At 43.3% G+C, this 20,511-nt stretch overlaps 1 protein-coding gene across 4 annotated transcripts in view; it reads right to left on the reverse strand.

Moving 5' to 3' along the window:
• Positions 1-4,146: 4,146 nt before the first annotated feature.
• PM20D2 (peptidase M20 domain containing 2) overlaps positions 4,147-20,511 on the reverse strand; it is a 29,945-nt gene continuing 13,580 nt past the window's right edge. The window contains exons 5-7 of one of the 4 annotated variants that reach the window (XM_039529229.1): positions 13,047-13,182; positions 9,253-9,360; positions 4,147-4,521 (exon numbers count right to left, since the gene is read on the reverse strand). In XM_039529229.1, coding sequence (XP_039385163.1) covers positions 4,322-4,521; positions 9,253-9,360; positions 13,047-13,182 — 444 coding nt within the window. In that variant the 3' untranslated portion in view covers positions 4,147-4,321. Of the gene's footprint in view, positions 4,522-8,805; positions 8,898-9,252; positions 9,361-13,011; positions 13,183-20,511 lie in introns of those variants that run through there. The other 3 variants (XM_039529232.1, XM_039529233.1, XM_039529231.1) reach the window with 3 other exon arrangements.

Raw genomic sequence — 20,511 nt, forward strand, 5'->3', positions numbered from 1 at the left:
ACAATGGTTTCCCACTTCTCAGGAGTGTACTCTAACCACTGAGTTATGGGATAGTCTGATGGGTGAAGGGAGGGGGCTCCTTCAGTCTCTCCTGTTGAAGCCGTTCTGCTATGTATAATAAAGAGTGATTGGACCAGGGGGACTGGACCCTGGGTCTAGCCCCAGGCTAGAGTCATTCTCTGGCTGGCCCAATGAGTATTTAAATATTTATCCACAGTGGCACACTCATTGGGGCAGCAAGAGAATTAACTCTGTAGCTTAGAGCACCCACCTGGCAGGTAAAATTTTCCAAAAATTTAGGCATTGGCCTATAATTAACTTTCACATTGTATAACTGAACACAATTCTCCTTGCCCCACACATCCCAAATAGAGGAGAAACAGGTGTGTAGAAAAGCAGTATGAATAGGGGGAAGGAGAAATATTCCTCACCCACGCCACTTCTAAAGGAACTGCCAGGAGAGGGGAAAGGAAAGAAGATATTGCACTGGAGTTAGAGCTACAAACTCACATCATCACATCTTGAAATGGCCTTGTAAGGTTTGCAATGTTATGTCAATTAAACATTGTCATCCAATACGGATGCTATATCATAATGCAAAATGCCAGGAAACATCAAAACGTAGTATTGCAATGTTGGGGCTCAGATGTAAAGTTCTCAGAATAATTTCTGCAGACGGCTTAGAAGTAAGTGTTATTGCTACATTTGTGCATTAGCATCATGTCAGGATAAAGTGTGCACAGATTAATAAACAGGCCTACACTTAACTTGCCCTGAAGTCCATTAATTCTTTCAAAATTGGTTTATTATTGCTGCAGAAAATAGGATGCACACAAGTAAGAAATGATCATAATCTGTGTGAACTAAATGCTGAAAGAAAACTAATTCCTTACACATCACACTAAATTAGACAAATGAAGTCAAGTTACAGGTTCAAGTAGCGTTGACAGCTCTGCAGAACAAAAAAGGCTTAGAACTGCAAAGGGTACCAGCACTTGTTTGAACCCAACCTACTGTAGAGAAGGTAGAACAGATAAATCCCTGTAAGAACTAGAACTGTGCTTCAGTTGGTAAAAAAAGGCTGAACGGACTCCATGGTTGCCATGCTATGGCGTCTGCCCGGGCAATACAGAGAAAAGAGCGCAAAATGATTGTCTGCCATTGCTTTCACAGAGGGAGGATTGAGTGACGACATTTACCCAGAATCACCTGCGACACTGTTTTTGCCCCATCATGCATTGGGATCTCAACCCAGAATTCCAATGGGCGGGGGAGACTGTGGGAACTATGGGATTGCTGCTTGCACTGTGGGTAGCTAAGAGTCTTGTAGCACCTTATAGACTAACAGACGTTTTGGAGCATGAGCTTTCGTGGGTGAATACCCACTTCGTCGGTATTCACCCACAAAAGCTCATGCTCCAAAACGTCTATTAGTCTATAAGATGCCACAAGACTCTTTGCTGCTTTTACAGATCCAGACTAACACGGCTACCCCTCTGATACTTGACTACCCACAGTGCAATGCTCCAGAAATCGACGCTAGCCTTGGTACATGGACGCACACTGCTGAATTAACGTGCTTAGTGTGGCCGCGTGCACTCTACTTTATACAATCTGTTTCCAAAAAACGGTTTCTGTAAAATCGGAATAATCCCGTAGCATAGACATACCCTTAGAGACACAAGGTCAGTGAGGTAATATCTTTTACTGTACCAACTTCTATTGGTGAGAGAGTCAAGCTTTCAAGCATACCAAGAGCTCTCCCAGACCTGAAGAAGAGCTCTGTGTAAGCTCAAAAGCTTGTCTCTCTCAACAAAAGTTGGTCGAATAAAAGATATTACCTCCACCCACTCTCTTTCACATATACCTCCGTGACAACTTACAACCAAAACCACCCATGAAGGCCAATAAAGCATGAAAATTTTTCCTCTGGTCTTGTGCTGATCAACTGGAAAGGCCAAAGGTTCAAGGAAGTCCTAGATTTATAATATTTTGCCCCTTGTACCTTTGGCCTTTCCAGTTGATCAGCGCAAGACCACAAGATAAATCTGCTGTCAGGGCTGCCTCCCCAATACTTTAAACAATTTTGAAACAGGAGAGTGGTTTCAGTTTTATTCATTAAGGAAACCTCTAGTTAGAACATCATATGGTCCCAGCAGGGTGCATTTTATGGACCAAGTGGGAGAGCAGCATTGTCATTTCTAAAGGCTACAGACAATATAGACATTTATGTTTAGCTTTTAGCTGGTTTGGGTTGGGATTCTCTCAGTCAGAACAAAGGGAATGCTGTGAGATGAGGGTTTGTACACAGTGGGGCCTACAGATTCTTGAAGAACTTCAAGGAAACCAATATTTTTATCTGCTGATCCAAAACCGGTCAAACTTTGGATATAGGCAAGATCTTAATTGGCTATAAGATGAAGAATCAGTCTCCTATTAACCCAAAGACAAATACTGTTAGCTAAAAGGATCCATGGACTATTGATGACAGTGACTGAAGTGTTGGATAAATACTGAGATACTACAATATTTATAAAGCTCTGAAGAAATCCAGGGCCCCCTATTTTATAGTGTAGCCTAAAATGTAATTTCTGAAAGATCAAAGGGAAAAGAATGCATGTGCTCTGAACCAGAGAATGGAACACAGGGATCAGCAGCCTTTGGCACACAGCCTGCCAGGGTAAGCCCCCTGGTGGGCACATCCCTCAGCCCTCAGCCCACTTCCCGCAGCCCCCATTGGCCTGGAGCGGCGAACTGTGGCTTCCACTGGCCGCGATCGGCCGAACCCGCAGACGCGGCAGGTAAACAAACTGGCCCAGCCCACCAGGGTGCTTACCCTGGCAGGCCGCGTGCCAAAGGTTGCCAATCCCTGGTGTAACATCAGCAGAGGTATTGAAGTTTCTCTAGGAAGAAAAAATGGTAGATTTATTATCTAAGTAACTTTTAAACAAAATGATTATGAAAATGTTCATTTGCTATGCAACTGTATGGGACTTAGCTTCCAGTTGGTATTATCAACACTTACATGCAGCATTTTGAATACAAAAGTTCTGTGATTTAACTTTGTATAATGTTTTCCAGAAAGTCCTGAACAAACACTGTTCTATGATTTACCAGAGAAACTAAGTACATGGGGAAATATAAGAGTAGATGTATATAAATTTACTCCATTGCCCATCAACATTAGGAAAAAAAATCTCAATGTCAGACATGTATCTGAAAGAATACTAATTACATTCCATTTTAACCAAGCAAAGAACAGCTGTGTATGTTAGTGTTGAATTCTAGTCTTTCAACACATGATTTGGAAATTGACAGGAATGAGAGCTGAGGAGACTATTTCTGTATGACAAAGCACCAGGCCTAAGAATTAAAATACATAAATACAAATTAAAAAAAATAGATTTGATGCTGGGTTTGAGAAAATTGCACTGGTTTTAATTTAAGCTGTTTTTAAACCAACTTAAGCAAAAGTGTGTGTGGACACTTGTTTTGGTTTAGCTTAAACAGATTATTAAACTTAAGTTAAACCAAAATATAAGGAGTGTCTATGAAGTCTTTTATACTAGTTTAACTGAATTGGCTTTTTTTTTTTAAAAAAAAATGGACACCTTTAAACAGGTGCAGCTTTCTCCTGCAGACAAGACCTAAGTTGAACTCCTATGAGCAAGCCCTGATTTTTGGAAGCATGCGGTTCCAATTAAGTTCCATGGGAGATTCTAGAAGCTCAGCACCACGGAAAAATAAGGCTACCAATTTAGGCACCTACATAAGTATTTAGAATTTTATTTTAGGCACCCTATTTTGGCTGAAGTGTACAGATTTACCCTCTCTGTTATGTTACTTTCCCCTGAAAGTTTGTACTTTAGCTAGGGGATGGGGTTGTTCTACATCTTGTACAGATTTCAACACATGGCTCCTCCAGTCCTTCCCCACAAAAGATTTACCATAACAGTATTTAGGTATGTTTTTGATAGGCAAGCTTTTCTATATGGTTCTGCCATCTTACCCTGAAATGTGGATGTTGTAGCTGTAGACTGACTCTGCAAAAGCATTCAACCAATTGTCTGTCACTGTGGATCAACCATCCAAATAGATTAAAAAAGCATGTATCATTTTATAGCATGCAAAATTACAACTACATGGTTATTTTAAGAGGAAATTTTTTTTGAAAGTAATAAGACAATTTGGTTTCCCAACATCCCTTTAAAAAAAAAAATCAAGTCAACCTTCCTCCTGCTAAGAAACCTGTCCTGCCTCTTTTAGAATTCAAGTAGAACATTTATTCCGTTAACGTGGAAGTATTTAGGTTTTAGTTTTGTTAACGTGTTGCACACGCTGCCGCTGTGCCAGATTCTTTGCCTTGTTCTGTTACATTTAAGTGGCCTCTCTCTTTTAGAGTCGTTTGTCTGAAGTCTTCTCTGACTTTTTCCAACAGATCTGGCTTGAAGATAACATCTAGTGCAGTCATTGCCAAAGCTTTTGCTGCACGTAGAGTGTAGAACTGTGCTTCTTGAGACCCTGTGGTAAAACAAAAAACACCACTTCAGGTTAAAAATCTAGTCACTGAAAATCTGTATAACAGCAGGGCATTCAAATAAATTATTATTGGAAATAGACTTAAAAGGTTGTTCTAAGTCTTGGTGACATCTAACTAAAACCAATATTACTTGTTTTACAGAAAGTCCTATTTGTAGAAAAATACAAATGTAAAAATGCCTGGAAATGAACAACTGAGGGATCCCGTGTATTTCCCAGTGCCATATAATCCTGTCAGTATGTGTATTTTTTTCTAAACCTGTAACAGGAAGCTAGGCAGAAGGGACTGGAGCGGGTTTATGATAAGCTCTACAATAAAGCAGAGAGAACATAGCTTTAAAAATAAATGCCCAAACACTTCATTAAAGGAGGTAAGGCTGCCCAGTGGTGCCTTCCACTCTTCTAGAATGTGAAGTGGCAAACCTTAAACCTGAAAAGCAGAAAATAAAAATTTACAGTACGTACCACCACTGCAATGCAGCTTTAACTCTGCTGTCCTCAAGTGACATCCCAACACACACACACACTCACTCTATCCAGAATGGGTTGGAACCAGAACACATGACAACTGTAGGACATTTTGGCTAAGGCAAAACTCAGTTTTAGCTTGGGTGACAAACGTTACCACTCCTTCACCCTTGCCCGGAGGACTGCTTCTGACACACTACTTTCACTAAGCCCCAGAGTCACATATGCCAAACCCCCCATGTTGACAATCCCCATGACAAAACCGCTGTTGGTCACCGTTATTAGCACAGCCTAGAGAACTCAGCACTAAATGAGGCATAGTCGATCCCTCAAGGTACACATGCACTATTCTGCATATCACAGTGACAGCTGTGCCAACCTGCTCCAGCTAATCCCTCCACCATTCAGTACAGCTACATCTAACAGTAAATATAGTAAAGTGCTCTGCCCCCACATTCCCAGCCCTGCACATCCAGCTGCACACACCACCAGCTCCACCCTCCTCTTTGCCACTCCATTTTTATAACAAGCTTGAAGGGGCCCTGGTGGAATGCATACAGATAAATGATGTAATTTAATCTTAACTCTGCCTTAAGTGTTTTGGAGTTTTATTTCCTTGTTTCCTGCCTATCTTGGCTTCTGAACCTTTTTGTCACTTGCAGGGTGGTTTGTACTGTCATTGGTGGTAGAAAGGCTGTGGTAAAGCCCTTGGCATATATGATTGTTTGCAGTGATTCCTCTTCAGAGCTGGAGTACAGGTGCCCAGGGAAGAGAAGGTTGACCTGGAGTGTGTGGGTTGTTTTTTTTTTTTTTAAATAAGTGTAAAGACACATCTGTTTTCTCACTGAAGAGATTGGTTTCAAAGGACAAGTCCTCTGTGCTGTTTTGAACCTCCCTGGGGAACCCCAAAAAGTGGAGCCAGGACTCCCACTGCATTACTATTGCAGTCATCATAGATTTTGATGTGGTATCGGCTGCACCCACTGCAGAATGCGAGGTTTCAGACACGTCTACCTTCCTCAACAAAGGGCTGGGGAATTGAGCCCTGTCCTAGGGAGTTTCATCTTTGAAATCTAGTAACTGAATAGTTCATAAAATCATATTTCGCTAATAGGGTCTAGTAGTTAGAAATTCTGAATAGGAGGCTGGTGGATGTCAATACCTTCCTCCACAGAAGGTTAAGATGTTTAGCTCCCTTATTGGAAGGAGTAGCCCTGGGGTGTTGCTCCCTTAATCTTTCCATAGCTGCTTGTATTACTAGAGAGTCTGGGGTCAGGGTGAGTTAAAGATTTCTGCTCCTTTTGCAGACACAAAGTAGTGCTTCTTAGCCATTTTAGGAATAGAGGTACACATTGTGGGTGCATGCCATATCACTCCAACTGGTTCCATGATGGCATTTGCTGAGAGTGCTACCCAACTGGGTCTGGTGGGCTGCAGAATGCTCAAGAGCTTGGGTTGAGTATCTTGAACTTCCTTAATAGAATTTGAAGCTCTGCTGCCACCCTTTACAATAGTCCTTGTTATTGCCTATGGTCACAGGGCAGGGGGGTTGAGGGGGTGCTGAAGATGGGGCAATTGTCTCATCTGGTGAGGAAGATGATATACGTGGGGGTACTGCACGGTGGATCTAATTCATAATCTTCCTCTTCCACTTGTCCTGAGGAGCTGGCCGCTGTCATCCAAAAGGAAGGAATGATGAGAGTCTCTGGTAGAGCATATGGATCTCGGGTATTGTGCATAAGGGTCCCAGGGTTCCCAATAGGGCCAATCTGAAGGGTCAAAGGTTGGTTGGGGTGGACCCTAGGGCATTGGGTACCCACGTTCTCTTGGAAGCCCTGTCTGTGCTAACCTCCCTAAGTTATGTTCGTCTTAGGCATCGGATTCAGCCAACGAGAAGACCATATCTAGCCCCAATGATGGTACTGCCAGTATCTGTGGGAGTAAATTCCAGCCTGCGGATGAAATAGGGGAATGACTTCTTCAGGCGCATCCTCTTCTGGGATAAATGTCATTCAGAAGAACCAGGCTTGAAAGAAGAGGATATTGGAGGACTAGGAAGACTAAGATACCTTTTGTGGTAGCATATATCACAGTTCTTCCTGTAGTACAAGGAGTCCCGGTTGTCGTTCCACCAGATTCAGTGCCATTACAGATCCAGTGTGTCCTTTTGGAACTGCCTGGGTACTGCTGTGGAGAGAGGGTCCTGTCTGGAGCTCTTCATTGGTATTGGTAGTTGATGGTCCTTTGACTTATTAGAGATTGCAGTCAGCACTGGCTTTGCTCTTGTGTGCTTTCCCTTCATAGTCGGAAGGCCTAGGCCGATTAAAGTTCTTGGGACCTGCAAACAAAAGACTCACCCTACTTGGAAGAAGTAAAAAAACCACACACCCCTTCTCCTGGACACTGGATTAGAGGGGGACCTGTTTTTAAACCCGTGTGAAGCCTGAAACAGGGGCACTGCTTGAGGTCTCCAGATGATGCAGAGAAGGCAGTCTCCCTGGCCCAGATCTGACTGGGGTCTCATGTCCCCTACCTCCCCCCTCCATGAGGTACTTCCTCAGTCAGAACTCTACTCTCCCCTCAGGGTGGGACCAAGCAACACATACTGCACTTGGCAGAAATATGTGCCTCTCCAAGGCAGTAAAGGGAGCATTGGTGGTCATCACTGAATGGGACAGGAAAGTTTTCAAATCCCAAAATTCCTGGCAGAGTCCTACTCCTGAAAGGGGAGACAAAATAAGGTCATTGGGGTGAGTAAAATAAGCTACACTAACTATACAAAAAAAAAAACTAAGAAAATCACTAATGAACTATATTCAATTATATTTACAAAGATGAAGACAAACTTGATGCAAAAATACCTTTGGACACTGGAGGATTCTGACTCAGGCCATGCAGGAGGAAGAAGGAACTGAGAGGCAGTTGGTCCACACTTCCCCTTATATTCTTGGCGCAGAGCAAGAGGAGAACTAGGGCAAAGGTGCGGACCAACGGAGGCTGTTTGCAAGATTTTCCTGGTCTTGGGGTATGCACACATGCCCACGTGTGGAATACACATAGGAACCAGCACTCGAGGAAGTGTAAGTTATGGTTTGACAAATGACTGGCATGGCTAGGCGGCAAAGCTGCTAACATATAGTGAGTCAAAAACCAGAGCTTCCAGCCTGGTTTAAAAAAACCCAGACAGCAACAGAAAGATGAAGACATTTTAAGCTAGGACAAAAATTCCTTAACATACAAAGCATTGTGCATTAACCCTCTCAAAAATACTGAAAGGCATCTCAGGGAACCCAATCAAAAAAGAGAGTTTCTAGACTAAGCCATATCAGAGATACTCTTTAAATTGAAGTTTTCAAAAAAGTTAACCTTGGGTATGTTTTCAGACCACGATAACTTAAAAATTCCTTTCCTGATTTTCAACTAAACTTCCCAAAAAATTAAGATGCAACATGCACAATTTCAGGAAGATCAGATTTCTTTCTGAATAACTGTGGGGCACAAACTTGAAGGAGGAAGTCAGGCTTCTAACAGGAAGCTAGCTTCAACCTTAAATATGGGACACCCACCATCATTCAATTTGAAAAATATGACAAGTATTCTCCAGCCAATTTTAGTTTCTATGGCTGTTTCAGCCTTTAAAAGTTACCATTTTGATTGCTATACAGTTGTTCCTCAATTTGTTGTTTTTTTTAGAGCATACAGTCAATTCTTGAAATATTTACTGAATAAATACCATTGCTATCTACGTACTTATTATGTGATCACTAATACCTGAGCACCTAAAACTTTACAGGCTTACCATAGCAGGATCCAAAACCAGAGCTCAACATGACAAGCACTTCATCTTCTGCATCTCCAGCTCTGCCAAGTGTTTGTATTTTGGTGGATTACTGTTGGTTAATTTATAGTAAATACTAACGGATCAAAACCAATGTTTTATATACATCCTCTAAACCATTATTTATATTGGAGTACTTTAGTCTCAAACAATTGCAAGAATATTTCTAGCAAGCTAATTAACAGCTGTTCAATTTCCATCCTATAATGCAACATTTAAAGGCAACCTTTTATAGGGGAGATAAGTAAAATAGGATGACATTCTTCAAAACTGCATGAGGCACACTTTAGGACTAGTACTTTATTGAACGTGGCTTTAACCATAAAGTGTTAGTGGATATTCTTCTATATTTAAAGTTTCAAAGAACACATATAAATTAGAGCTCTGTTCACTTCAAAAGCAATTACCTGAAGCTGTAGTGTATGGCTCGGTGTGGTTCAATGCATCTGAGCCAATGTAAAAATAGGGATGAATCCCAGGAACCACATATGTAACATTCCCAAAGTCAGTGGAACCTAGGAAGAGACAAACAAGCTTGCTCAATGAATAAATATTATAATGTACAGCTTTTAAGACAAATAAAAACATCTGGGATGCACACCTGAACTGTAGTAAAAGTACAGTATCACTGTCTAGAACATCATATCTGGTCATGGTACTAACAAAGAGTCGATACTTACTTGATTTTGCACTTCTATTTAACAGCAGTGCACATGGAACAAGTTCACTCAGATACAGTGCCTCCTTACAACACAGATCAGTAGGTAGAGAGTTTTATAGCGATCCGTTCCTCCTTGGGGTTAATGGCAGGATTTGAGATGACTGGAGATGCACAAACCTTCTATAACCACTGTGCCCAAGGATCTGTGCCCACAATCAGGCACTTGCGGAGATCCACTAGTTACTGTTTTCTAGAAGGCTTCCAAAGCTCAGCAGCACCAGGCTGGTGACATCCCTCAAGTGTGAATATACAAAAGCAACATTCTTGAAGAACTTGATACCACAGTAAGCAGCAATTTCTGTGGCTTCTATCTATTCTCATTTGTGGGAGTCTAAGCAAACTGTACAACTCAAAGTAGGGCTGAGGAATTCTAGCGAAACAAGGATTGCAGAAGAGCCCTTGGAAAGTAAGGTCACTTCTAGATGCCAAATCAAGAGATTAATGTTTTGTAAAGATGCCACATAGCAGTCCTGTAGATGTGTCTAATGTTCCCATTGTAAACATGACATCAGTGAGATCTCACCCTCCTGGTCAAGGGAGTTATAACATCTTGAGGTAAGCATAGTATCTCAATGCACAGCATGTGCCATTTAGACTGGTGCTGATTGGAAATGGGATTCCCTTTATACTGATCATTCAAGAGAATTACAAAGTGTTTCCTACTTGCTGAATGACATGTCCTATCCATATACAGAGTCTAGTTTTCCCATTGGTGAGAATGAGGTTTTGGGAAGAATCTGTGCAAGAGGAATTCCTATTAGAATGCACTGCTCAATCTTCTCACAACTGTGACTGGAATTAGAAAATTTATCTTTGAGGATAGATTAAATAAAGGGTTCTCTCAGACTTAAAAAAATACCTCTATCAAGCACCGACAGATCCATGTCAAGACAAGGTCTTTGACTGGAAGGAAGGCATTACTAGTTCCTTCAGTCAATCCACCACTAAGTCTTGAAGACTACAACTTTCCTTTGGAAGGAGATAGAGAGATTGCCAATAAAGAGACTTGAGAATCTTCATCTCATACATTGAGAACAGAAAGCATAAGACTTTAGGTGGAGCAAGTAGTCCACAATAGACAAAATGAAAGCAGAACAGAAACATCATCTCTTGCCCAAACAATGAACCTTTACCACTTTAGTAGCGTGGTCTGAATAAACCCCAGTTTTGGCATAGCACGTATCAGATGTATTTAAGGCACAGATTGTAAGACCATCTTCTTAGTCAACAGTTAAGAGACCTGGGAAGACAAAACGGAGGCTCCAGGAGTTCTGTGCGCTCATATTGCCAAATTCAAATCAGATTAAGAGAATCTGAGCCGGTCTTGTTTTATTTTTTTGATTAGAAGAATACGTGAAATTATCAGAGACATCCTAGTACTTTTTGCCCCAGCACATCAGAAGTGATCCATAAGAGATTTCCTATGCATACCTCCTTTGGAGTAGAACTATAGGCATCTTTCTTGCTGTTGCTGGCAAAGAGGTAAATGGCTACCCATCTTCTGACGATCATCTCACTACTGACTTAGAAAGAAATTACTTGTGATGAGCCTAAGGTAGCCAGATGTTGAGACACCATTATCAACTCAAATCATGCTGTCAGACAACTTTTTCAAAAACTGGGTAATGTCAGATTTTTCCCTTCTTTTCACCATCTTGTGTTCCTCTATAGAGATATACTATTTCTATCAGAAGTCTTCTGATCACCATGCATCCAAGCAACAGGTCTCTGCCACCAGCTAATCAGATTGCTGTCACACAAGTGGCTTGACCTTTCTAGTTGCTGCCTAGGTAGTCAAATTTGATCCAGGAAATATTAACGCTGGCTTGTGGCAGTCTCCATTGTGGAGATGAAGCCTTTGTGGCCATGGTGCTGTGCCTACTTCAACAGAGAAGTGCACCAAGAGGTCCAACTACTAAAGGGGCAGAAGTGTGCCTTGAAGTGGATACTGAAACTTTGGTCCGATCACTGAGCATATAACAGAACCCAAAAATCATCATCTACATCTCTCACAAACATGAATGGAGGAGGGAAAATCCAAAGATTTCAAGAAGCTTCACTATGGAGTCCTAGCTTTTAACAGTGATGTTTTTGAGAACTGCTGGCTTCCTCACAACCTGCTTCAGTGTCTTTGTGAAGGCTCTGCTTCATTCTGACAAGCCAAAGTATGCTATCATCTCAACTGTTAGGGTCTCATGCACATGAAGCTGTTTGTCTTGAAGGAATAAAAAAAGATATTGTAGTGAAGCTACACCACAGGGTGTAAGGGGAATCTGGTCACAGCACTGAAAGCAATAATGGCACCAAGTCAAAGCCAGATCAGGTTCACACTTAGGGGTTTCTCCTTCACTCAAGGCTAGTCCTGTGCCAGATAAGCGTAGTATTGGAGTGCGCAATTTGAGGGATTTTAGTAAATTCTTCAAAATGCTTAATCTCCTAGGGCAATACCTGCAAGCAGATTTGCACGTTTGACTTCTCTGCTGTACAGACACTGCAGAAGCAACTGAGCTGTCTTCCTTCTCTGTCAACTGTGAGAACAGATATCCTAAAATAATATATTGAATCCACATTCAACCTTTAAGCCATTAAACCTCTTACCTTAAAAGAAGTAGAGACCTTATAAATAGTGACAAACACTCAATACACAAAATAAAGGCCAGGCCATAGAGAAACTTGAGTTTCAAGGTCTCCAGAGGCCAGTTCCTAAGTCAGAGTTCCTGGGTTTCTTCCATTTCTCACCATGACAAAGGAAAGAGCAACACAAAGTTGTGAAGACCCACCAATCTGAATGAAGGCCAGGAGGAAAACAGTAAAAGATATCCAATGCCATTAATGCTAGATGGAATGAAGAAAAGCTAGAGCAAGAGTAGCTAGAGGGGGCAGCTTTCGCAGGGGACCATGGTCAAAGCTGGAAGGTTCTGAAGGCAATTGTCAAGATCAGGAGGGGTGTTTGAACACTGCTAGTAGGGAATTCATGCTCTTTCTTGCTACTATTGCCTTTATGGACCAAGAGAATTTAACAGCTGTGGGCACTCCACCTGTTTTGTGATGGAAGGCCAAGACTCTGCAGTGAGAATCTCCCCAGCATTTCACTCACTAAATTCTACACACTTTGGATGTCAGTGATAGAAATGTCTTTTGGGGATTTTGTGGTCTAATTTAGGATTTTTAGAAAAAAGCAATACTTTGCCTTTCATCTTTAGAACTTGGGGTTTCACCTATACCAACAAATTTGCAGTAATCAACATGAAAGTATGGGTTAACATAGTCCTTTTGAAGAGTGTGATTTACTCATTTGCCTTCCTTACTGATCAACGTTATCTTCACTTTATTTCCCCTCCTCCCCCCATTTTCACTTGGAATATAGGCAGCTAATAAGAAATCCTGATCAAGTTCTGACATTTTAAGTCAGCTAATAGTCAAAGCAACCTTTGAGAGATCTCACCTCAAAAATGAGATAAAAACAAGTTCCACGGTTACCTGATGGACCATTCAAACAAGACTCATCTGCAAGGAATTCCATTCCAAGCTCTTTTCCATTCTCTATTAAAGAATTCTCCAGGCTCTTGTTCCGAAGCACATTGTAGTAGTCATGCCTTCCACCTTTGATTTCCACCTCACCAAGAAAAGAGAATGATTACATTTCCATACCAATACAAGGCTAAGTTTAAGCAAATATGTCACATTTTTAAACAGATCAACACTTCATTTACAATTTATAGCCTATGGATATTGAGAGCAAAGTTTAAGAGCATCATTTTTTTCCAAAAGGAGTGAGCCTTTGACTGTCAGCATTTAGTCAATTACTGCTTGTACCAAAAAAAAAAAAAAAAAAGTTGTGGGAATTCTGACATTTTCATACTAGGAAGCCAAGTTCCAGAAGCAAGAATCCTGATGGAAAGCATCTTTAGAAAACAGAAGTTATCAAGGCCCGGTCTACGCTACAACACAAGTCACCCTACGTTGACCTATTTCTGTATGTATCTATACTCAAATTGGTCTTTGGCCAAAATAAGGGCCCCATTACAGCAACAGTAAAACCACCACACTCCCCACCCCAAAAAGTGATGACTTATGGTCAACTTACTGAGGTTGACACAGCATGAGAGTAGACACTGATTGATCTGCGTCGACCCTGACACAATGCCCCATTCCCTGCATCAGTGACCACTGTGGTCATAATGGTGAATTCCATTGCTAAAGGGTCACAGAGATTGGAAACCACATACTTCCTCAAAAATACCCATTATTTTTTAAATGCCTTTTCCCGATTGCCCAGCATTGTGAGCACACCTAGCAGTTCTCCTTTGTTGGGCAGCTGCACACAACTGATCATGTCTGCTCCTCTATTGCATGGAGCCAACAAGAGATATTGGATCTCCTGGGCCTCTGGAAAGCGAAGAGACTGTGCAAGCACAGCTACAAAACAGATGTACAAAGGTGAACATCTAAGAAAAGACTGCATAGGGGATGCAGGCAAAGGGTATGACAGGGATCAGCAGCAGCAGGAAGTGAAGGAACTGTGTCAGGCAAACCACAGGATCAGGGCAGACAACAATTGATCTGGTGCTGAGCTACAGACCTGCTGGTTTTACAACGAGCTGCATGCCATGTCTGACAGATACCACAAGCACTCTGCAGACCACCATGGATACCTTGGAGAAGACCAAGACAAAGGGTCACCAGCCAAAGTATAAACAAGCCAGATGAAAAGGAAGGGACTTTAGATAAAACATGGGCATGCATTTTTCCTTGCATTTAAATTTAAAGATGGCACCCAGCCCAACCCCAAATTAACAAGACACAGGTATTGACCTGCAATTCTGTTCCTGCTAGAATGCCTGAAATAGAACAGATAATCCAAACCACTTCCTCATCAGTTTAGACTATGATTTTCAAAAATGAATTTGCAAGCAAGATCAACATCAGGTATCTGCTGCATTGAGCCATGTGTAAAATTGTGGTTACTGTTTGCAAGAGGTGATGCTACTGAAAAAAAGTAGAGGAGCTTGATTGCAACATTGCATTCCATACATTTCAGCTTGAGTGAAAGGCACTGCTTCTTGGCTGTGACTTGTCAGCTATGGGCTAGCCTCTGTGGTCTGCCACATCTCAGAAGCAGGAGTGCCACATGATTTCAGGCTGTCCTAATCTGCAGGCTATAAAATGCAGCAGTCACTTTGCAGGCTTTGCATATGCAGATTATGTTGTGTGCTGACATCCCTTCCTGCCATCACCAGCTCCCCAGCCGTGCCATTTCAGACGATGATTCCAAATCATTATGCCTGTGGATTACTTAGGGCTAGTTTACACTGGCAATACTAAAGTGTAGCACTTTAATGTGCTTTCTGTGGTTGTGGCGCTCTTAAAAAAAACCCACCTCAACGCCAGCGCTGGGGCACTGTTTACACTGGCGCTTTACAGCGCTGCAACTTGCTGTGCTCAGGGGGGTGTTTTTTCACACCCTAAGGCTGTGGCTACACTTAAGTGCTTCAAAGCACTGCCGCGGCAGAAGCGCTAAGTGTAGTCAAAGCGCCAGCGCTGGGAGAGAGCTCTCCCAGCGCTGTCCGTACTCCACCTCCCTGTGGGGAATAACGGACAGCGCTGGGAGCCGCGCTCCCAGCGCTGGGGCTTTGACCACACTGGCGCTTTGCAGCGCTGGAGAGGGTGTGTTTTCACACCCTGCTGCAGCGCTGCAAATTTGTAAGTGTAGCCAAGCCCTGAGCGAGAAACTTGCAGCACTGTTAATTGCCAGTGTAGACAAGCCCTTAGGAATCACCTTGAAGCAGGAAAAAGCTATCTTCTATTCAAATATCAGCCCCCAGGGTCTGAGATGAACAGGTGATCCTGCCCTGTATCCAGCTTCATGGAAGCCAAATACTTTTGTATCTAACTCCTGGAGTTTTTTGAAGTACACTGTCCTTCAGGGAGTCCCCTCAACTCACACAGCATGAGGCAGGGCTAGTGTGTGTACTGGGACGTTTCAAGATTAAAGGTTGTGGACCCAGCCATCAGCCTCCTTGCTCCATATCTTACTCTCAACAGCTTCATGTCAGTGATCCCACATAAAAGCAGATGGGTGCCCCTGAATCAACTTTGCTGAAGTTTGTCCATTTAGTGGTACCTTTTCATTGGCCAAGTCATTCCTTTTGGGTTAAGCTTCTAGCCCATATGTGGACAAAACACAACGTGCTTTAAAACGCTGTAAAAGACCAAATTCTGCCATTCGTTAAACCCACACAAATTCCTGAAGGATTCGTCTGGGTGTAGCTGCGAGCAGACTGGGTGCTGGGACTATGGTGAACCACAGAATTTTCCCCAATTACATGCTTGCTAACAGCCTCTCCCTACCCAAAACAATCCTACAGCTCTGATAGCAAAATTTACCACTCAGTGGACAAACTAGTCTTTGGAGGGATTGTTTCATCCTTACGCCTCCTCTGGGCCCTGTAGAACAGGCTGGTTACATTTTCTATTTGTATGAAGTTTAATTGTACATCAGTATCTTCTGTGTAGGGGCTGTTATCGCTGGGCCATATTGTCCCACCCTCAGTGGGAAATTCTGATTCAGAACAGAGGGTATGATAGAGCCCCACTGTGATAGCAACATTAAGAAATGCTAAACACAATCATTTTAACTGCAGGCACTCTGTTCCCCTTGAATTCAATGAGAGAAGGAGCAGCACAATGGGCCTAATCCTGATCCATTGAAATCAAATGGGAATTGCAATTACTCTGCCGAGGCTCAGTCCAGCCAGGTACTGAGCACTATGTTGCCGATCCAGTGAAGCACTAAAGCACGTTTAATTTTATTCACCGAGGGTTTCTTGTTTACTTGAGTGGGGCTAGTCTCCCATTTATGTCAATAGCACTGCTCACGTGATTAAAGTTGAGGAGTGTTCTCAATCCAGCCAAGTACTTAGCACTCTACAGGCTCAATTCCCAGATGTTAGGCACCCATCAGGTCCTGACTTTTAAGGAATCAAAAGTAATTTACTCCACAGCGTGCACAGATGCAGTGTGTGAAGAGATTTGTAAGTGTTCTCAGACATCTGAAATAAAACTGATGAAGATGTTGTGTTTTAAGATCCTAAGGAGGTTCTTGTCAACTTTATGGTGAAATTTTTCCCAATGTACCCTGGCCATCCGAGACAAGATGTGACATGGTACAGTACTATTTTTTCCCCCTTTGTCTACATTTTTAATTGCAAGTAGAGGCTTTTTTAATACAGTCTTCAATATAATGAATTCAAGGTCTTCAACTAAAAGCAGCCCTCTATCAATATAGTTTTTGACTATTAGTGCAACTTTATATTTGGTAAATATTTCTTTTTGACCCTCTGTTTAGAGAGAAAAATTCCACTTAATCCATCATCTTTATTTGCCAATTAGCTATAGCTCTATATTGCAGATTTTTATTTGCTAGGCACTGACTGGAGTTGTGTGGTATGTAAATCTACTACAGAATCCTACCCTTTGCTGCCAAATGGTGCTCCAGAATATAAGCTTTTGTTTAAAAAAAAAACCAATTGCTTTTCTAGCCTGGAAGTTTTTGGGTAAACATTACAGACATGAACCAAGTGTAAAACCAATGCAGCAGCTTCATGCAGATTTTGCAGCCAGTCTGGGCTTGTCTACACTGTCAAGCTTTTTCGATGAAACTAATGTCGCCAAGGAGAAAAGAAAAGGAAAAAAAAAAAAAGCAAAGTCACCACAGTGTGTCTACACTTGCTCCCTCTGTCGACAGATTATGTCCACATCTGGGGCACCTCTGTCGACAATGAGAGCAAGACTGTGGGTATGTATCCCACAGTGCCTGGCAACCATCTGTCGCTAGGTGTTGTGGGAATGCGGAAACAGAGCATGGCACATCCTGGGATGTGCAAAATGTACCGTCATGCACCGCTTTGTGTCCCACCCCTCCAAAGGTCTCTGGCTTCCTTTCGTGCAGTTTTTCCAACTGTCATTCTTGTAGTGCGCACCAGCATCCGCGGTGAGAGAGGATGGATCCTGCCCTTCTCTCTAATGCGCTGTTAGTTGTCGTAAGGACATCGCGCATGGCAGCACAGTTACTCAGAGTTATTTCCAAAGTTAGCAGAGGATGAATTGCAGGCGCCGGAGTGTGATATGGACAGCAGCAATGTATCAGTGTTTTGTGCATTCACAGAGCAACTACATACGGTAGACTGTCGCTTTTGGGCTAGGGAAACAAGCAATGATTGGTGGGATCGCATTGTCATGCAGGTGTGGGATGACGACCAGTGGGTACAGAACTTCAGGATGCGTAAAGCAACCTTCATGGAGCTATGTGCTGAGCTGGCCCCCGACCTGCCACGCCAGAACACCAGATCGAGAACTGCCCTTCCGGTAGAGAAATGCGTTGCAATCGGTGTGTGGAGCTGGCGAATCCAGACTGCGACTGGTCAGTCGCAAATCCATTTGGAGTAGGAAAGTCCACTCTTGGGGCTGTATTACTCCAAGTGTGCAGAGTAATAAATCGCATCCTGCTGCGAAGGACTGCGACTCTAGGAAATGTGCATGAAATAGTGGATACCTTTGCAGAGATAGGTTTCTGGCCCAAACATTCCAATTTTAGTGCCAGACCACCTTGCCTCTGAATCCATCAATAAGAAGGGATACTTCTCCATGGTGTTGCAGGCGATTGTTGATCACCAGGGGTGTTTCACGGACATCAATGCAGGGTAGTCTGGAAAGGTGCATGATGCATGCATCTTCAGGAACAGTGGCCTGTTCAGAAAGCTGCAGGCAGGGACTTTCTTTCCAGACCACAAGTTCACAGTGAGGGAATGTGAAAATGCCCATAGTAATCCTGGGAGACCCAGTTTACCCCTTACAGACCTGGCGGATGAAACCGCACACAGGGTACTTGGACAGCAGCAAGGCGCGTTTTAAGAGGCTGAGCAGGTGCCACATGGTAGTCGAATGTGCCTTTGGCCGTTTGAACGCTTGCTGGAGGTGTTTAAATGGCAGGCTAGACGTTACCAAGGATAATAGTCCCATGGTCATAGCCGCGTGCTACACTTTGCATAATCTGTGTGAATCTAAGGGTGAAATATTTGCTCAGGTGTGGAGCACTGAGGCAGGGCACTTGTCTGCACAGTTTGAACAGCCAGATGCTAGGGCTGTCAGAGGAGCCCAGAGGTCTGCTATTAACATGAGAGAGGCTTTAAGGAACCACTTTGACAATGAGGGGCAGTAACACGTCTGCTTTGGAGTTGCTTCCCTGTTGCATCCGTGTACAATTTTGGGGCCCAAGATATGTGCAACACAATGCTTTATGAACCTGTTCCCAAGAGTGAATTGTTATATGCTTTTGTAGATCACAAAATAAAAATGCTGTACCATTAAATACCTTAGCCTTTTATTGTTAAAAAGGGTAAAACCTCACAACCGTGTGTAGCTCCAGCTATCATTGTACAAGCTGTGAGAGGGGGTGGAGTGATGGGGAAACTTAGGAGTGCTGTGAAGTGAAAAGGAATGTGTGGGCACAGAGGGGGGCGGAGTTGGCAAAGAATTGTGCATCTGCTGCAGTGGCGCTCGAACTCTGATCTGCTCAGTCTGCAGCTGATCAGAGACTTTAGCATCTCTGTCTGATCCTCCATAGCTTTTATCATCCGCTCTGTCACTTGCCTAGCAAAAGCAGCACTCTTTTCTGTCCTGCCTCTCGGCTTCCCAGCACACTTTCTGTTCCCTGGTCTGTCTCTCATCACGCTGTTCACAGGTCTTCTTTGCTGCTCCTAAGTTTTATTCCTTATCTGCTGCAGCCAGTCCACGGGGGTGCATGGTGTGTTCAAGGTCTGTGCTGAACAGAAGAGGATGATTCCAGCAAATGATTGAAACATTTTAGTAAAAAGGGTATTTTGCTAGTAGAAATCACTTTCTCTCTGAGACTCTAGGCAGGCACACAGCTCCACGAGCACCTCAATCATGGTGAGTTTCAGGAGTGGGGGAAGGCAGCTGTGCATACGGACAAAAAGGTCATGGCTTGCAAGGCACCTTAGCAGGGATCTTTCTAAAATTATCCCACAACTTTTCACAGGCAGCCAGCCTGCTGGCTGACATCTCAGTAACACTGCTGAGGGTGACCAGGGAAACCAGGGTTCAGCTTCTGAATGCTTGCGGCTTTCACCCCGGTCTATAGACAGCTCAGCTATGTGCCACTTTGGTCCCAGCTCCAGTGATTGCTAAATGGCATGGTACAGTTTCCTACAATGAGGGAACTAACAAGGCTGCAATCCCTTGGAATCTGTGGCAGAGGATTAACAAGTACCTCTTGGAAACTTTCCAGAGCCTCTCTCTGGAGGATTCCCTACAGGTCTTGATGTCCATCAACACCCTGCTTGGCCATGCAGGTTAGCTACACAAGGCAACATCCAAGCTCACAGAAAATACTACCTGCCTCCCACTTTTCGATTCCCTACACAAGCCACAGCAACTTACCCACTCATCTGCTTTCTTCTCCCCGTTGAGCACTTTTGGAGTGGAGAAAAGTTCCTGGCTGCCTGCCTCACCAGGCAACCCCGCTGGTCGCACCACATCCTCTTCTAGCTCGACTTTTTCATCCACAATTTCAGCCTCCGGGTTACCCCCCTTTCTGCTGCCTGCAAAGTATCCACGGGGCAATCAGCGATGGAGGTGGGGTCACCACCGAGGACAGCATTCAGCTCCTTATAGAAGTGGCAGGTCTTAGGTGCACCACCGGAGTGATGGCTCGCCTCCTGCGCCTTATGGTACGCCTGCCTCAGCTCCTTTATCTTCGCTCTGCACTGCTGCTTGTCCGGTGCAAAAAAGGGCTATGATCAAGCCCCAAGAAATTTGCCCATATGTGTCCCGATTCCTACAGGTCGCTCACAGCTGCGACTGAACAGACGCCTCTCCCCATATACTGATCAGATCCAACATCTCAGCGGCGGTCCAAGCGGGA

The sequence above is a fragment of the Mauremys reevesii genome, linkage group 3, assembly GCF_016161935.1.
Source record: "Mauremys reevesii isolate NIE-2019 linkage group 3, ASM1616193v1, whole genome shotgun sequence".
In the NCBI taxonomy this organism is placed as follows: Eukaryota; Metazoa; Chordata; order Testudines; family Geoemydidae; genus Mauremys; species Mauremys reevesii.